The 19,923-nt window shown below is 37.0% G+C and overlaps 1 protein-coding gene and 1 pseudogene across 1 annotated transcript; both read left to right on the top strand.

Annotated features, from left to right (window-relative positions):
• Window positions 1-3,090: 3,090 nt before the first annotated feature.
• On the top strand, window positions 3,091-5,574 carry LOC132177766 (anthocyanidin 3-O-glucosyltransferase 7). Its single transcript, XM_059590213.2, has 2 exons — window positions 3,091-4,093; window positions 4,880-5,574. The coding sequence occupies exons 1-2, from the start codon at window positions 3,283-3,285 to the stop codon at window positions 5,431-5,433; spliced, it is 1,365 nt and encodes a 454-aa protein (XP_059446196.2). The 5' UTR covers window positions 3,091-3,282; the 3' UTR covers window positions 5,434-5,574.
• An 11,401-nt stretch (window positions 5,575-16,975) lies between these two features.
• LOC132177975 (protein FAR1-RELATED SEQUENCE 5-like) lies at window positions 16,976-19,435 on the top strand (annotated as a pseudogene).
• Window positions 19,436-19,923: the final 488 nt, after the last annotated feature.

Raw genomic sequence — 19,923 nt, 5'->3', positions numbered from 1 at the left:
AACTCCTCTCACCAAGACCTCGGTAGTCTCTCTCATGCTCAGCTGCCAGATCTGGCGCATCTCCAGCTGTTCCAGTCAACGGAACCGGCTCTGCATCCGGCGTCATCCCACCGTCCAAGCAGAGCCGCACCACCCTTTTGGGCTTCTCCGGCATCAGCCCACCGTCTACCAGGCCGCGACCCACAAACACCACTCAGACCACGCCGGAGAAAGCCACTGCTGGCCTTAGTCTTCGGCTTCCGCGCCGTCCAGATCTACTCCTCTGGTTATGCCAACGCCTTTCCTCCAGTCATGCATGGCCATTTCTGTTGCAGCAAAATATGCTGAGAAAGAGGAAGAAAGAAGGGGACAGGCGTGGAGAAACTGGTGAAAAAAAAAAAAAAAAAAAAAAAGAAAGGTGCTGCAAGCCTGCATGTGGCGTGGAGTGAGGAGAGAAAAGAAAGAAAAGAAAAGGGAGAAAAGAGATGGTGTCAGCCAAGTGAAAAAAAAAAAAAAAAAAAAAAGGAAGGAAGAAGAAGCTGTCCAAGTGGACACATCACGCGCGCCACGCGCCGGTCAGATTTGGTGCACCGATATGATAACCGTCCAAGTGGACTCATTTTCTTTTTATTTTTGGCCCAAGTCGGCCCTGGCTCGTAGTTGGCCCTTTTTATTTTTGGCTCATAGTCAGCCCTGGCCAGTAGTCGGCCCCTTTTTTAATTTTGGCTCATTGTCAGCCCTGGCCCGTTGTCGGCCCTTTTATATTTTTGGCTCGTTGTCAGCCTTGGCCCGTTGTCGGCCCCTTTTATTTTTTGGCTCGTTGTCAGCCCTAGCCCGTTGTCGGGCCCTTTTGAAGTTTGGCTCATTGTCAGCCCTGACCCGTTGTCGGCCCATTTTGGAGTTTGGCCCGTTGTCAGGCCTTTTGAATCTACATTCACTAGCCATCTGCCACAGTCGCTAGCCGCCCGCCAGCCTCTATCTCTTCCGGTAGTCGTCATCATCTACGGCCCGTTCCCTGCCTCCACCACCGCTGTCATCATTGTTTCGGATTTCAAACTCAAGGTTCCAGAATATTTCACCTTGAGTTTGAGGGGGGATGTTAGAATATATGAAAAATATATTATATTTTCCATATATTCCATAATTATGCTGATATTGAAATATTCTTTATTTATGGGTTAATTGTAATCATATATTGGGATTGTAATCAAATCAAGGGGATTTGATTACCAAACTTATATTTAGACATTACCCTATAAATAGGGACCTTTGTATTGTAGACAAATTAAGTTAATAAGCACAATGTAGCCCTTAGGGGTATTCCGAGTGGTGGACGTAGGTGTCTAATACCGAACCACCCGTAAGTTCTTTGTGTTTATTTTCTATATTGTTTCCGCTTATATTCCCCCATAATCATTATTTCAACATTTAGTATTGCAGACGTATTGAAAACATGCAAAAGTACTCATTTTTTCGCTCAGCAGTACGAACCTTTGGTGCTCTTTTAAAATCACTCATTTTAAGGGTTCGTTTGGATTTGTGATTTTAAAATGTGTAATTTGAAAATGTAATTTTTGAAAGCGCAATTAAACGTTCGGTAAAATCACAGTTTGGTCTTTAAAATCACAATTAAACTTTTAAAATTCTACGTTTTCAAAAAAATCAGCTCATTACTTGCGATCTGAAAAACATAGATTTGTAATTTAAAAAATATTTAATTTCAAATAATTTATTTTCTGTAATTTAGTTTTATGAAATCGTAAGCGCACCCTAAGACAATAACCCCCAATAGATGACAAACAGTACCCATCATGACACATCCGAAGCTTCTATTGTCTTCGATCTACCTCTATTAATAATGTCTTCTACCAACTTCTAGTCACGTAAACAAATCTCTTTTAACTTTTTTTCTGAGCTACCACATGTCCTCGAACTTAGGAAAATGCTAGGTGTACAGTATTCATTTGATGAGGCTTTTAATAATTATCTTATTAGTGAGTACTATAAACTCATCAAATTAGCGAGTCTATTGGAAAGTTATTTTGAGAAATTTTTATTAATACGTCCGAATAAAAGGGAAAGAAGATTTAAACTAGTGACCTCCGCTTCATGATATGTGGTCTTTAACAGACTGAGTTACCATTGCAAACCATTTTGAGAATTTTTACCAAATTACCTAACCAAAATAATTAAAAGATACTAAAAATACTCTTTCTTATTCCAAAATAAACAAAGAAGCAAGAAAAGCGCCGATAAAAGCCATTTTATGTTGAATTAGGATTATATATGGAGAATATTCAGTTAGTTATATTAAAATAATATTTTTGTCCTATCAAAAAGTAAAATGACAAAAATATTTTACAGTTTAAATAAATTGAAAAAGATGGTGTTGTTTTTATGTGAGAGGTTGATTATGACTGTTGAGAAATTATGAGCCAGGAAAATTAAGCATTATATTCTTACATACACGTTGCCTCATAGGAGAATAGTAGTTGTACATAATTTCAGCGCATGGATGCCCACATAACCTCCACCATTATCTTCCCATCTCTCTAACTATATGTTTCTACCCACCAGTGGCTGCTGGCATGTGCCAACCCCCATAGTTTAGCCACCATGCACACTCAATTAAATATTAATAGAAAAAAAAAATGTGGAGCTTAATTATTTCATCGGTACTTATAATATTTCTTTTTATTAATTGTTTATAAATAAGTAAGCTCCCCATCGTCTTGGTAAAAGATTTTGTACTCTTAGTATTTATCTTTTCACTAATTATTTTAACTAGTGAAAATTGTACGATTTTTTAGCGTTACTCATTCCGATGAAGAAAGAAAAGAAAAGTAATTCTAGAAAATATCTTCTGGCCTCTTCCATTTCTTCAATCCATGGCTCTACTTACCAGAACGGATCTCTTCAGCTTATAATAAGTTAAATTTAACTATTATGGGTCATTTACCTGTTCTACGGGGAGATGGTATTATTATTATTATTATTATTATTCGGGATGATTGGATTCACGTGACAACCCCCCATGCTGTTGAACAGTTAGTTACACGGCACAAGGACTTGAATGTCCCTGCTGTCCAAGATAATAACCCCACAGAAGACCATGCTCCGTCCTCCAGGATGATAACCTTCCCGGGAATTCAAACTTTTTCTCTGTACACCCAAAACTCACGTGGCAACCCCCGGTTGTGGGAGATGACAATCTCGCAAGACATCTCTATATAAAGAGTTGCTTCTTTGCCAAAAGGCCAAGAGATCTCTACGGAATAATATTTATATATATATATATATACGATGCCGGCGACCAGAAGCTCCGAGGAGAAGCATGTGGCGTTCTTGGCATTCCCATTCGCCAGCCACGCCCTTGTCGGTCTAAGTCTGCTGCGTAAACTAGCAATCGCCGCCCCAAACGTACACTTTTCATTCTTAAACACAGCGAAGTCCACCCACTCACTCCTGTCAAAATCAACCGCCGACGACGTTCCACACAACATAAAGTTCTACCTAGTGGCGGACGGAGTGCCGGAGAATCACGTGTTTACGGGAAAGCCATTAGAGCCTGAAAACCTCTTCCTCAAGGCCACGCCGGAGAATCTTAAAAAGGGTGTAGAAATGGCAGTGGCGGAGACCGGCAAGAGAATCACCTGCTTGCTCTCCGACGCTTTCCTGAGTAATTCTGCCGCGAAGATTGCCGACGATTTGAGTGTTCCGTGGATCCCTGCTTGGTACACTTTTCCATGCTGTCTCTCCGCTCATATTTATACCGACCTCGTTCGCCAGCGTTGTGGTCGCAGTGGAACGGTGGATTTTATTCCTGGGTTGCCCGCCATGAGCGTTGCTGACTTGCCCAGGGAGGTGCCGGTGCCGGAGAGCGAAGAAGAATCGCCTTTCTCACGCACGCTAAGTCAAATTGGACCGGTGCTGCCGCGAGCTACGGCGGTCGTTATGGGTTTCTTTGAAGAACTAAACTCTCCCCTTCTCAATCAAGACCTTAAATCAAAGCTTAAGAATGTTCTTCATGTCGGGTTTCTCTCCCTATCGCTGCCGGCCCCGCCTTTACAACCGTCCAGTTCGGATCTAACCGGTTGCCTATCGTGGTTGGACAGTAAGTTAAATCATTGTGAACCACGCATTTAATTATTTAATTTATATTTTAATATTATTTAAAATTAAATTAAAATTTTATACGTTAGAGTTGGAACATACTTAAATAAATAAATATATAGATAAAAAAATTTCTTTATGTGTATATAGGTTTATATAAAATAAAAGCATCTAAAAAAAATTCATAATAAATTGTAATTCATAATAGTATATAAATATTAAGTGTATAAAAATATCTATAAGCATGTAAGAGCATTTCCAATGGATGAGCCATATTTTTATGTAAAATGACTTCTTAAAACTCACTTTTATATAATTTAGCTAAGTTATTTTTAAATGTATCTACATCCGATTAGTTATATTTCTAGTTATTCTATTAAAATATATATTATTAAAAGTAAGAAAAGTTTTGAGAAAAAATGAACATGTGAGAGGAAAAATGGAAAATTAAAAAAAAAAAATAGAATATGCAGAAAAAAAAGTATAAATTTTTTTTTTTAAAAAAAATAAAACGAGTGAGAAAAACAATGAGAAATAAAATATTATATTGGCGAATGGGGTCATTATATAGACGGGACCATGCTATAGAAAATAGTACAGACTCAATCTCTCTCTTAATAGTTGAAGTTTAATATAGAAAATATTTAATTAAAATAGGAGGTGAATAATAAATTAGACTAAAGACTAGTGCATTGATATTATACATGTTAAACCGCTTCTAACCTTAAAATCTTAAATTGATAAAAAGGAATGAATAGATTTACTCTTATAATTTATATTGTAACAGGTAAAAAATCTGGGTCGGTCGCATATGTTGGTTTTGGAACTTTGGCTTCACTGCCGCCTAAGGAGCTAATAGCGGTGGCGGAGGCGCTGCAAACGAGTGGAGTTCCGTTTCTTTGGTCTCTCAACGAAAAGTCAAAGGAACTATTGCCAAAAGGGTTTCTTGAGAAGACGAAGATGCATGGAAAAGTAGTGCCCTGGACGCCGCAGACACAAGTATTGGCGCATGCTTCTGTAGGGGTGTTTGTGACACACTGTGGATCAAACTCCATTTGCGAGAGCATTGCAAACGGGATTCCGCTCATCTGCAGGCCGTTCTTCGGTGATCAATACATGATCGGACGGATGATAGAGGAGTGGGGGATTGGCGTGAGAGTTGAGGGAGGTGTAATCACGAAGAATGGGTTGCTGAAGAGCTTGGAACTCGTTTTGAGAGATGAACAAGGGAAAGTGATGAGGGAGAGGGCCGAAGCCCTGAAAGAGGTTGTGTTAAAAGCCGTTGAAAGTGCCAAGCAAGAATTCAATTGTTTGGTAGATCTTATCTCTTCTGTGTCTTAAAGTTTCTGCACTTCTTGCATGCTGTCAATGGCATCCATGGTGGTTCTTGGCTTTCTACTTGAATGCTGAATAAAATATTATATCTTTTAACTTTTGTATAAATATCTGTGCCCAAGAAATGAATGAGCTTTTATTTATTTATTTATTATTATTTTCACTTGATTCATTTCTAACTTAAGAGGGTGCTTAGGAGACTAAGAGAAGGAGGAGACACCATTTGAGCCAATGAGACAGAAAACTATCAAGATCGAATGTTTTTGAGGTCTAAGTTTGTTAGAAATTTTTGATAGACCAAAAGGGTTTTACAAATTAAAGGAGAGTCAAAAGTGTCGCACCCCGATTCAATAACAGGCATTCATGCACATTTTGATTTTGAAAAAATTTTACTTAATCTCCGAAAACTTTTAGTGCTTTTGCAATTATCTCATCAACTTAAAAAACTCACAATTTAGGGTATCTCACTTTAAAATGATTGCAATGAAGGATGCCAAAAGACCCCAAATACATTGTTTAAAAATAAAAAATAAAATAAATGCAAAGAAAAAAAATTGTTATCGGGTTGACCCACGGCCAAGTCGTTGGTTTCAATCTTAACGGTATGTGTGACATTGCAAACTTTTTAAAATTTGATATGCTAGATTGTGAGTTTTTAAAGTTTAAGAATAATTGCAAAAGCCCTAAAAGTTTAGAAAGGTTAAGTGAAGTTTTCAATTTCTTTTTAAATACTCTCAAATGTATATGTTATCAATGATTTTCACACGTAAACCAGAGCATCTATATTCTTTAATATGTTCTATAATCATCAATCAACTATTTATATCCACCTGATTTCATTAGAAAGAAGACATTTAAACCTAATACTACAAAAACATTTAACAAGTCACTACAATTCCACCATAATTATAACAGTCTCTTCGTAATATTTACACTATTAAACATATTTTTAAAAAGTTAACAAAACATACATCAAAACTAAACCACATAGGATTTTTCAAGCTAACTAGTCACCAAAAGTCTCTCCAACATATGCAAAAGTCTCTCATATCTCTCAAAAAGTGTAAATATAATATAATGATTAACTTCAGTAAGCAGAAATAATTAATCAAGAGAGTGGTGTCGAGCTTTTACAAATATGAATTATGACATAACGTAATAGAACAATTATCAATACTTTTTAAACAAGATATGAAATATTACATTTTTGTAGCATTCAATAAACATGAAAATGAATTGTACACATGAGTAATTATTCTTACTGTAAATAATAAAAATAATTAATATATTAAAACCATCTCTCAATGTCATACATTCGTTATCAAACGTTTTCACCCTGTCTAACTGAGTTGCACAGTCCTTATATTAGAATTAAAACCTCTTCTCGAAGAAGAAGCGGCTTTCTTTGGAGCCTCTATCCATGCGTCTACTCGTATGATTTTCATAAGCAACTTACCCATAATCGATTGACATGTTGCTTCTCTTATAAAAGCACGTATTGTTATGCAATCTCAAAATTTGGGATCAAATTTTTCACTTTTGTCTTTATTCTGTCTTTTAATTTCACACATTTCCCAAGTTTTGTCTTTTTCCTACATCTCTCTTATTTTCATCTTACACACTCGTACAAGACCATTTCCTTTAATTTGTTTTTCAGTTTACTTTTAAACTCATTCTCTTCTGTGTCTTTTTGTCCTCATCGGTTTTTTTTTTTTTTTTTTTTTGTCAGTCACAGCCCCTCTACTCCCTCTTCTGGTTCTCTCCACAATTCTAACCAACAATTTCCTTCGTCCGAAAATCAAAGCCCAACAACTATGCAACTCAAAAACCCCAAAATCTACTAAAAAAAAAAAAAAACCCCCAAAAGAAAAAATTAAACACTATGATGACAGATGAGAGTGCAATGTCCTCCCTATATCTCCATTTTGTCCGAACGGGAATGAGGTGACGCATCTTAGAATTAATTACTAGTTAATTTTTTTTTTTGAAGCGTTACTCAAATTTCTCATTTATACTATCGACCGACTCTAGGCTATTCCTTTTACATAAACTCCTCCACCCAAATTGGAGGAAACACCACATTCACCTCATAGAATAAATTTATAAACGGATCCTTTATTTTATTATTAGCATCTAACCAACATTTGTAATCTCTCTTATTAATGATAGGCATAAAGCACTATCTTTAGACTATTAAAATTTTAGAGTAACAGGTGAGAAAATATGTATCTGGCATGACAAGTGGTTGCCCAACCCAACCACCTATAAGATCCAATCACACCAAGTTGTTCTAATATCATCGGCTACGGTGAGTGAGCTAATTGATAGAGATACAAGGTAGTGGAACCATAGCCTACAAGAACCGTTTTTTTCACTGGATGAAGTGAAAATAATTCTATCCATACCTCTTAGCAGCACAAATCATGAGGATATTATGTTGTGGAGGGGTACGGTAAAGGGTGAATTTTCGGTTTGAAGTCAAGTGCTTATCACATGCAAAAGGAGATGGAGGAGGAGGGCCAAGCTGAATGTTCAACCCAGAATTCTAGCAGTGATGTGTGGAGGAAGATATAGAAACTGCCGGTGCCTAATGCCGAGAAGAATTTTATATGAGAAAATCTACACAGGAGGAAGATCATAGATGATCTGGCGTGCCCCATTTGTGGACTAGAGGTTGAAACCGCTTTCCATATTTTCTGGCAATGCCCATTAGCCATGGATGTGTGGTGCGAAGGGGAGCTGAAATTCCAGAAAAGCTCTTTTAGCGGCCCTAAAAGCCCATTTGGGAGTGCATTTTTAAATCAAATTGCAATTTTAGAGTGTTTGAGATTGCGATTTTAAAAACGCAAATTTTAAAATCATGAAAAAATGCTGTGCGATTTTAACATGTTTTACCAAATGCCTGTGCGATTTTAAAAAATAACGATTTCAAAAACGCAATTTTTAAAATCGCACTTATTGAAATCACACTTCCAAACGGGCTCTAAATTTGTACAGGTAGTGGAATGAATGTTCAATCTGTGTGATAGGGAAGATATGAGAATGTTTGTTGGTATAGCCAGGAGGATATGGCTACGTAGGAATGAGGTTGTTCATGGTGGGCTTTTCTCATCTCCAAAATAGCTGATGCTACATTCGAACGGGGCACTTCTATATTACCAGCAACCCATAAGAAGAGGGTTCCGACTAGGGTCTCAAATATGCTACTCCCAGGGTTGACACCACCGGCTGGCTGGGTCCTAGTGAATTGGGATGCTACTCTTGACAAGGAAAGAGGACGGGTTGGTGATAGGTTCCAAACAGATAATAGAAACACAACTAATATTTAATATAATATAAAGATAATACACATTACAAATCTTTACTTATGGCTGGAGTTCTACCACAATACAAATACATAAACAAGATAATACGTTCTGATACCCCTAGTGGGTCCCAGTCAGAACAAGATAAATAAGATAATACTCCACTTAGGGTGGGAGCTGAACCACAACAGAATTAAAACTCTACACCAAATCCCATACTCATAACATAATACAAAGACCCTTAAATTACTAGCAGTTACCTAAACCACTACCACTTCTCTCACACTATCTCACACCACTATTGCCCATGATCTTCATGTTGGTTCTCCTTATCCATCTCCATGACCAAATAATGTGGGTTCAGCTGATGTGCGTGACGAGTCCTACGTGAAATCCTATCATTCGCCCCCCTTAAGAGAACCTTGTCCTCAAGGTGGAATGTGTGAAATTGATGTTGACAATTTGTGACTGCCCTCCAGTGAGATGTTGATAACATGAGAAATCCATCTTATGGTGCTTCAATGAGGGTGTTGCGTGCTGCGACTTGTCTCCGGTGGGGGAGCCATGAGATATTGTTGATCTTTTTTCCTTTGTGTTGTTGGTGCTCTTCTTGGAGAATTGGTTAACTCCAATCAATAAGTTCTTCATCTCACTCAAGGAATCTTCCATGTTCTGCATCTTCTCATATAACTGCCCATACTAAATAACCTCATAGTAAATAAACTTCCCACTAACTCCTATTATAAGATAACACTAACACTAACCCCATTACCCAAGCCACGTTGCACATCATGGCCCATGGCAAATACCACTACTGCCCATGATCTTCATGATGGTTCTCTTTATCTATCTCCATGACCAAATAATGTGGGTTCGGCTGATGTGTATGACTAGTCCTACGTGGAATCCTATCATTCGCCCCCCTTAAGAGAACCTTGTCCTCAAGGTGGAATGTGTGAAATTGATGTTGACGATTTGTAACTGCCCTCCAGTGAGATGTTGATAACATGGGAAATCCATCTTAAGGTGCTTCAATGAGGGTGTTGCCTGCTACGACTTGTCTCCGATGGGGGAGCCATGAGATATTGCTGATCTTTTTTCCTTTGTGTTGTTGGTGCTCTTCTCGGAGAATTGGTCAACTCCAGCCAATAAGTTCTTCATCTCGTTCAAGGAATCTTCCATGCTCTGCATCTTCTCACATTCTGTGACATCCTATAAATTTTGTAGATTAAAATAAAATTATAAAGCATTTTTGTTTTATATATATATAGTTGCTGAATTTAATTCATGTGATTATACATAAATGTGAATATTTATATACTCATATATAGAAAAGCCATTAGAATAGAACTTTAGGTGAGTTTTTATCCAATTAAATATCATGTAGATCTCCTAGAATATAGGAAGAGATTTTATCTCTTCTTAACTCAACGTGGTACGTGATATATATATATAAAAGATGACTCTTTTAGTTAGGAGAGTATTAGTTGGATTATTAGCCTATTAAATGCTTTGGAGTCTTCTAGATTTTAGGAGGATTTATTGCTTAATAATAATAATAATAAAAAAAAAAAATGTAGCCTCCAAGCCAATTTTATCAACGTGTCTTTACCCTTTTAATTCATTGCCACTTGTATTTCATGCATAAGATGAAGGCTTCCACGTACTGGACATTTGTCCTTTTGCATGGATTTCCCCATATCCATTTTGACACTTGTCTCTTAGCTTGATTTTTTGCTTGATTTCCCCATATCCATTTTTTGTTTGATTTTGACACTTGTCCCATATTCAAGTTTTTTCTTGCAACCTCACTTTTAGCACAGCAGCGGTGAGGAACTGTTCCCCTCTTTCTCTATTATCATTTTGTTTTTTTGGGAAAAAGATTTAGGATATGTTATTATTTGCTTTTTATGGGTATTTTAGGATTCTTGTATGGGTGGTTATTTAAGGAGTTTGTAAAAATGACTCTTATTATTGAAATGTTAGTTCAGTAGGTTTTATAAAGATTATATATATATGCAATATTTTGTTTAGACAGATTTTTTTTATATATGTTCACATAAGTCAGTATAATGTTTTTGCGATTAGATTTTATGCATCCAGTAATAATAATAATAACAATAATAAATTTTTATAAGTGTAAGCTTGTTGGATAAATGATTAGCACCTCACACACATGTGTGTGTATATATATATATATATATATATATATACACACACAAAAACAATGCTACATATATATATTTATATATATGTACACACAAAACAACTTGACTATATATATATATATATATATATATATATATATATATATAGTTTTTGTGTGTATATATATACACGTACACAACATTATTGGGGAGGGAAATTGGATATCATAAGGATTATATATATATATATATATATATATATATATATATATATATATATGCCTATGCAATATATTTGGGATATGATCTTATATGCTTACACATGGGGTTCCGTACACACACACACACACATATATATATATATATATATGGATATTTTATTTAAAATTTTGACTAAAACTTTAATATACCCCTCTAAGTTCATCTTTGTAATTTATTTAGGTGAAAGGACGACTCGACTCAACCCAACATCAAATCCAAGTAAGGGGATACAACACTAAAAACCCCAACATATTTTATTATAAATCTTTTAGAAAAATGTTGGGAATTTTATAAAGAACTTACTTACATAATTTTCAATTGCACTTCCTTTCATATTTTTAATGCAAAGTTTTATTCAATCATATGCCATGGTTTAAGAATGTTACGTATTGTAATTATCTCATATTTTATGAGTTATGCATGACAGCGATTATGAATGAAAAGAGCTCTCAAAGTTCATGGCATAGCATACAGTTACAAATGAGCTTACAGATTATATAAAATGTTACATGTGCATTTATGCTTATAATTGTTTAACCCGAGACATGATTATAGTAACGATCGGTACCGCATAGGGTAGCATGGTAAGCACACCAAAGACAGTTACGAGAAGGTGTGCGCTACCAGCCAGGTGGCCTTCACCTAGGGAAGTTCTCAACCTGATAGCTCTCCTCTGTGATGACAGGATGAGCATATAGGTCTAGGGGTGTAAACGAGCCGAGCTTAAGCGAGCTTTCCTTGTTTGGGCTCGGCTTGTTTAAATTTTACTCGAGCTCGAGCCGAGCTTAAGGATGAGCCAAAAAATCAAGTTCGAGCTCAAGCTCATAATAAATCGAGCCGTTCACAAGCTGACTCTTATATTTAATTTATTTTTTTAATTTATTTTTTTATTATAAATTATACTTCAAGAACTCTTAAACGGCTCAAGAAGCCAGCTTGCATATGAGCATTTGCTTAGTTTGGCTAGCAAAGTATGGAGCTCGAGTCAATACAATAAGGCACTTGGTTTCGAAGAGAAAGGATATGCATCATTTTATAATAAAATGATGCTATTAGAAAAAAAAAATCATCAATTTTTAATATTAATATGAGGAATTATGTGAATAACTACCAATTCGAACCTTATACGAGCTTAGCCGAGTCGAGCCGAGCTAGCTTCATTTAATATTCGAGCCAGGGTTCGTGTTCACGAAACGCTTCATTTAATATTCGAGTCGAGCACGAGCCAAGCTTATGCGAGCCAAGCCCGAACTTGCTCGCGTGACGCTTCGCTCACTTAATAGCCCTATATAGGTCCTTCGGGACAAGCCAACGTGCGCCGCTCATGGTAAATTTGTGGTGTTGGGTTAAAATGGTAAAACAGTAGTTTTGAAAAAAAAAAGTAAAAGGAAGTGCTTGTACATCTCATAAGTTATTTGCTATTCTTGTATTAACTGTCAATTATTTTATTATTTGTGCATAACTGAGATTATAGCATAAAATCAGCATAGCATGTTTTATAGCATCTTGGTGTTGTGACTACTTACTGAATTGTCGAACTCACCCCTTTTACTTTTAAATTTTTCAGATACCGCTATACATAATAGTTTTAAGAATGGGGCCTCCTGTAGGTGTCCTTATTCTTGAGGACCCGATCATATGGCCTGGCCTTATGCATGGGACATATGGACCTACTGCTTTGCGGAGCCGTAGGGGTTTTAGAGCTTGGAATTCCAATAGGTCGCAAGGATCAAGCCATTGTTGTGCAGACTTTTGTTTTTTTTTTGTAGACTGCACAATTTTTGTTATGTGTATATAGGAGAACATTTGACGTATGAGGAGGCTATAACCTCCCTATAGTAGTCACTTTTGATTATGCCTCCTAACAGGGCTCATAATGTTTGTTTTTTTTGGATTCCCAACTCATATGTATACAAGATCTTATAAATGTTCATATTAAAACACTAGTTCTATATAACTTTTGACTTCCTATCTTTCCTTGGTTTAGTAATAATGTAATGATATCTGATAATTATATTCCTTAATTGTTGCGATTTCCTTTTAAGTTCGCGTTTCCCTTATTCACCTTAATCGGGGGCGTGATACATTCCATGCTTTGATACCAATTGATAGGTCCCAAGCAGATAATAGAAATACAACTAATATTTAATATAATATAAAGATAATACATGTTACAAATCTCCACTTATGGTTGGAGTTTTACCACAATACAAACACATAAACAAGATAATACGTTATGATACTCTAGTGGGTCCCAACTAGAACAAGATAAACAAGATAATACTCCACTTAGGGTGGGAGTTGAACCACAACAGAATTAGAACTCTACACCAAAATCCCCCTCACTCAAGATTTAGTCCCTAGTTTAAATACAATAACTAATAACATGATAACTGATAATAACTTCTCCACTAACACATTACATGGCAATTTTTCCCCACTAACTTTGAGACCCACGTGGGCCATGATGCCTATCATTTGTCCTCCCATCGAAAGGAACCTTGTCCTCAAGGTTCTGTGCAGTTTGTTGCTTTAGTATGACCATATCCTCTTCGATTGCTTCATCCTGCCCACGGCTAGTTGCGTCAATGTTGTGGGTTTCTCTTTCAGTAAGAAAAACGTGTTAAGCTGGACATTTGTGGCCTAAAGTATAGCGATCATTACAATGAAAACATAGTCCCTTCTCCTTCCGTCGTTGCATCTCTTCCTATGTGATTTTCTAAACTGTCGGTACATTGGGTGGATATTTATTTGTGGTTTGCAATTCCGACTCATTGGGCCTCCTTTGCCGACACAATTGGTCATCTTTCATGCGAGCCAAACTGATAGTATCTTTGAGCGTCTTGGATTTGAACATTTGAACCCCTTCTGCAATCTCTGGTTTAAGACCTCCAAGGAAGTTGCCTATTAGGTGCTTTTGAGTCTACCCTTGAACTTTATTCCCCAATCTCTCAAAACTCCTTTTCATAATCATGTAAGGATCCTACTTGCGTTAATTTCGTCAAAGACTCGTCAAAATCTTCATAGTTAGTTGGCCCAAACCTATCCCATAATTCTAGTTCAAATATTTCCCAAGGAACCGGCATAACTTCCTCTAGATGAGCCTTCTGCAGCCACTGCCACCATTGGTTAGCCTCACCTTCAAGATGGAAAGATGCCAACACCACCTTTTGATCCGAGGGCGTGCCATGATAGTCAAAGAATTGTACCACCCGATTCAACCATTCAGTGGGGTCATCTCCTTGGTAATGTGGAAAGTCCATTTTGGCATAACGTGGCACCACCACTTGTCGCCCAGTTGCCCCTCCTTGATGAAAACCTCTTGATGGACCACCCTGCTCATACGTACAGTATGGTTGACGGTTAATTGGTCCATGTTGCACTGAAAGAAGAGTTGAGATTTCATTTAAGGCTTCTTCAATTCTTTGCATGCGATCGGCGGAGCTAATTGCTCCTTCCACCAAGCGTTGAATGCCTTCCTTAACGTCATATACATCTGCCTCCAAAGAGTCAATCCTCTCACGATTTGTCGCCATACCCTTGCGCTCTAACACCAATTGATAGGTCCCAACCAGATAATAGAAACACAACTAATATTTAATATAATATAAAGATAATAGACGTTACAAATCTCCACTTATGGCTGAAGTTCTACCACAATACAAATACATAAACAAGATAATACGTTTTGATACCCTTAGTAGGTCCCAGTCAGAACAAGATAAACAAGATAATACTCCACTTAGGGTGGGAGTTGAACCACAACAAAATAACAATTCTACCCCAAATCCCATACTCATAACATAATACAAAGACCTTTAAATACTCTATTACTAATACAAAGACCTTTAAATACTCTATTACTAACAGTACTACTACTTCTCTCACACTATCTCACACCACAACATATGACTGCCCATACTAAATAATCTCCTAGTAAATAAACTTCTCACTAACTCCTATTATAAGATAACACTAACATTAACCTCATTACCCAAACCACGTTGCACATCATGGCCCATGGCAAACACCACTACTGCCCATGATCTTCATGTTGGTTCTCCTTATCCATCTCCATGACCAAATAATGTAGGTTCGGCTAATGTGTATGACTAGTCCTACGTGGAATCCTATCAATTGGTATGGGAGTGCTGCTGTAGGATCATACAGGAAAGATGCTCATTGCGAAATGTCTTACACATAGGGGATATCTGAGTCCTATAGATGCGGAAGCCATGGCAGCCATTACAGCCATTCAAATGTGTCGAACTTGGCGTTTTGACAGGGTGCTATTTGTGGGCGACGCAAAGGTGGTAGTAGAGGCGATAAATAATGGGGAGAAGAATTGGAGTTTGTGGAGCCCTCTTATTCAAGACCTTAGCTCTCATTTGCATGAGTTCTCTCAATGGAAAATTGCATATCGCAACAAGGAGGAAAACCAACTAGCCCACGAGTTAGCGAAAATGATAGATGAGATGTGGGTTGTCGAGAGTAATGCTATTTAGAAGCATTTCTTGCGGAACTTTTCCGCAAAAAGGCTGGTTAACCCAACCTGAGTTAACCAGCCTTTTTATTAAAAAAAAAAAAATTAAAAAATTAAAAACTATACGCACACGTTCACTTTTCACTTTCACTTTCACTGTTAACCCTAAAATCCCACTTTCACTGTTACCCCCAAAATCCCAAATCTCCCGCCCCTCTCTCTCTCTCTCTCAATTTCTCCCGCCTCCTCCCACCCACCACCACAACCGGTTGCCACCACCACACCACCGCCGGCCACATTATTCAGTGGCTACGAAGCGCCACCAACCACTACGTTATGCTTATGGAGCCCCGAGAACCTAGTTTCTCCCTCTCTCCCAAACCACTAGCCGCTGCAATCCAGTGCACTGGCCACCACAAAGCAGCAGCGCCGCTGCCCTCCATGGCCTTTTCCCTGGTAAGAAACTCTTCTAAAATTTAAAAGACTTTTAGTCCGCTTTTAGTCCGCTAGGTATTGCTTTTTGTTCAAGTTTTGGTATCATGTTTAGAACTAGTTTTCTTAGCAACCAAACATAGAATAAGGATAATGGGACCTTTTTAAAAAACAAAAATTGTACCTAAGCTGAACAATAGCATAAGATTACTGCCTTTTAAAAAATGAATTTGAAATTACTTTCCCTTTTGTAGCCAAACAATAGCATAAGATTATAATCCAGTTTCTCTTCTAGAATGTGAACCAAGAATTAAGAAAAAAGGATTTGCGCTACCCAACAAATTGTTTGTCTTTCAGCCATGGATTTTCTTAGCTACCAATCAGAGCATTAACGAACAAACCCAAAACCAACCACAAAAAGAAAAATGTGAAAGAAAAAAAAAAACAAAAAACAAAAACAATAAACATAAGCAAAACATACCAGAGAGGGCACTTGAGCTCGAGACCCATCTTCTGGAAATGAAGAACCCACGGGTTCAGAAATCTACTACCACCACTCATTGAGTCTCCCATTCCCACTCGTTACAACCAATGCTAAAGCAAACCAGTAAAATGTACTCAACAAAAACTGATTTTGCGTTGTGAGAGAGGGAGCTTTAATTGAGGACAGTGAAGTACACGTGTACTTCACTATCCAATAGCATAAGTTTAGGTATCTTTTAAAAAGGGAAAGTAATTTAGGTACCTAAGCTAAACAATAGCATAAGTTTGGGTACCTTTTAAAAAATGAGCTCCATTTTTTGTGGAGTTGGGTCGAAGATTCAATGCTAATTTTGGAGGGTTTTGGACCATTGAGTTCATGTTTTTCATGCTTTGAGTTCATGTTTCTAATTTGAATTTTTTCTTGTAATAACTCCTAGATGGACTCGGAATATGAATGCGAAGATGACAACTTACGTACACATATTTGTGTTGGTGATGATCTGCCCTCTGAAATTGTCCTTGAAAATGGTTTGTTAGGTTCTTCTTCTCTCATTCGTACATTTTATGCTTCATTTGTTGAATGATGTTTTGTTGAATTTTATTATATACGCATCTTGGTTTGTTTGTTTGTTTGTTTGTTTGTTTATTATTATTTTTTTTGTGTTGTATATGGAAATGAAACTAGAAGGAATGAGGACAACAATAATGGCAAGGGCAAGGGCAAGTCTGAGTGGAAGCTCATAAGTGAAGACGAAAATGTTGAGCAACCTCAGCGAGGTATGACGTTTAGCTCCATAAACGAACTTTTCTCATATTATAGGCAGTTTGGCAGGAAAAGAGGTTTTGGGGTGATAATCAAAAAAATTACTAAAGACAAAATCACTGGAGAAGAGATACGTGTCACCCTTGCATGTGGACGTCAAGGCAAGCCACAACCCACGATAAGTAAGCCATATCCCACAATAAAAACGGATTGTAAGACGAAGTTGAATGCAAAGTTGGTTGAAACAAAGTGGTATGTGACTAGTGTAATTATTGACCACAATCATGATTTAAGTCCAAACAAGGGAAGATATTATAAATGCAATAGGAATTTGAATTCTAACGTGAGAAGAAAGATTATAGTAAATGATATATCTGGGATTGGACTAAGTCAGAGTTTTAACTCTCTTACTGTTGAAGCTGAGAGGTATGAGAATCTTCCTTTTATAGAAAAAGATTGCAGAAACTTTATTAACAAGGAAAGACACATTCGGCTTGGCCAAGGAGGTGCTAAAGCACTTCTAGACTATTTGAATAAGATGCAAGCAACCGATAGTGGTTTCTACTTTGCAGTTGATTCTGATGATGATTCTAGGTTGAAAAATGTGTTTTGGATTGATGCAAGAAGTAGGGCATCATATGAAAGTTTTGGGGATGTCGTGACATTTGATACAACATACTTGCCTAACAAGTACGGTTTGCCATTTGCTCCGTTCGTGGGAGTGAACCACCATAGTCAGTCAATATTTTTTGGGGCAACATTAATATCTAGTAAGGATACAGAAAATTTTGTATGGTTGTTTCAAAATTCGTTGAATTGCATGAACGGCTGAGAGCCGATTGCAATTATAACAGATCAAGATCGGGCTATGAAAAATGCAATCGCAAGAGTTTTCCCAGGAACCCGACACAGATATTGTCTATGGTACATTTTGAAAAAAATTTCAAACAAGTTTAAATCATATAAAAATTATTTTGTCATTAAGAGTGTCATACATAAATGTGTTTATGAGTCTCAAACATGTGGTGACTTTAAGGTAGGATGTCAAAGTCTACTAGATAGTTATGACCTTAAAGACCATGATTGGTTGCGCCGGTTATATAATGAGCGGACGTTTTGGGTACCGGCATATCTGAAAGGTGTGTTTTGGGCTGGTATGAGAACTACACAGCGGAGTGAAAGTATGAATGCCTTTTTCGATGGCTATGTGCGTCCATCTACCACTTTGAAGCAATTTGTTGACCAATATGATGTTGCTTTGCGGAAGAAGGTTGAGAATGAGAGTCTTGCAGATTTCAAGTCTTTTAATACTAAGCTTCCATGTGTAACCTTCTATCCTTTTGAAGAAAAAATTGAAAAAGTTTACACCATTACCAAATTCAAAGAAGTTCAGTGTGAGATAATAGACAGAATTTATTGTACTGTCTCCCTTTTGACTAAAGAGGGTGCAATTTGCACCTACCAAGTGACTGAACAGGTAAAAGTTCAAAATGAAATAGTTGAAGATACATACTTGAAAGTAGTAACATATGTTGTCTACTTCAATGAAGATGAAGATGAATTTGAAGTAAAATGCACATGTGACTCCTTTGACTCAAGAGGCATCTTATACAAACACATCTTTGCTCTCTTGTGTGCACATAACATTACATCTTTGCCCCCCAAATATTATCTTGGCCGTTGGAGGAAGGATGTGAAGCGAAGATATACTTTAATTAAATGTAGTTTTGATGCTTTGAGTGCCAATCCCGAAGTACAAAGATATGACAGCTTGTGCAAAGGTATGCATACATTAGCAGAGATCACTGCAAGAAACGTGGATCACTACACAAAAGTTCGGACGCATATTGATATGTTGACCAAGGAATTACGTGCTTCAAGTTGTGAACCCAGTCCACCTTCTCTTGCACTTCCAGGCGCATCTTTAACATGTAATGAGTCCATTGATGATGTTGAGTTGGCGGTAGATGGTGATGAGGTTCATAGTCCTATTGTAGCTAAAAAAATAGAAAAGTTACCGCATAAAAGGAAGATGTCTGCGGTGGAAAAAGCGACAATGAAGAAATCACAAAGAAAAAGCAATGAGCCGTGTAACACTAATCCCATTCAGAGTCAGAGGAAACGAAAAAAATAAGGTTACTTACTTTCCTTCCCCAAGTGCTTAATTATTATTATTAAAACATTTTGTGCATTTCTTAACATTTTTACTTTTTTTTTTTGCACCACGTAAAACATTTACTTAAAGACTTCCCATGGAGATGATGTTTCGTATTTATTCGAAGCTCCTTGTGATGTTTTTGAAACTCAAGAGAATACAAGTACTCAGGTATTAAAAATGAAAATAAATAATTATTTTATGAGATTTGGTTTATATTGTTATCTGAAATCTTGATCATAATTTTGTAGGATATGTGGCCACCTGAGCTATTGGAACGGTAATTGGAATGGAAGGAATGCAAGCTACAATGCTTTTTTTTTTTTTTTTTTTGGCTATTGTGCTGTTTTTTTTTTTTTTTTGCACTTTTTTGGTGTTGTATAGACTAGTTAGCCATTTTTGTGGTGTAATGATTCTGGGTGTTGATAGTGAAAAGGTTACTAGTGGTTCTAATGACTTCAATTACT

The sequence above is a fragment of the Corylus avellana genome, chromosome 4 (assembly GCF_965113065.1).
Source record: "Corylus avellana chromosome 4, dhCorAvel1.hap1.2, whole genome shotgun sequence".
Taxonomy (NCBI): domain Eukaryota; kingdom Viridiplantae; phylum Streptophyta; class Magnoliopsida; order Fagales; family Betulaceae; genus Corylus; species Corylus avellana.
The sequence above is the reverse complement of the archived record's forward strand: the minus strand, read 5'-3'. Positions and strand labels throughout refer to the sequence as shown.

Coding starts and splice junctions, on each gene's coding strand:
- LOC132177766 (XM_059590213.2), top strand. CDS start 3,283: ATGCCGGCGACCAGAAGCTCCGAGGAGAAGCATGTGGCGTTCTTGGCA. Junction 4,094..4,879: donor TTGCCTATCGTGGTTGGACA/GTAAGTTAAATC, acceptor ATATTGTAACAG/GTAAAAAATCTGGGTCGGTC.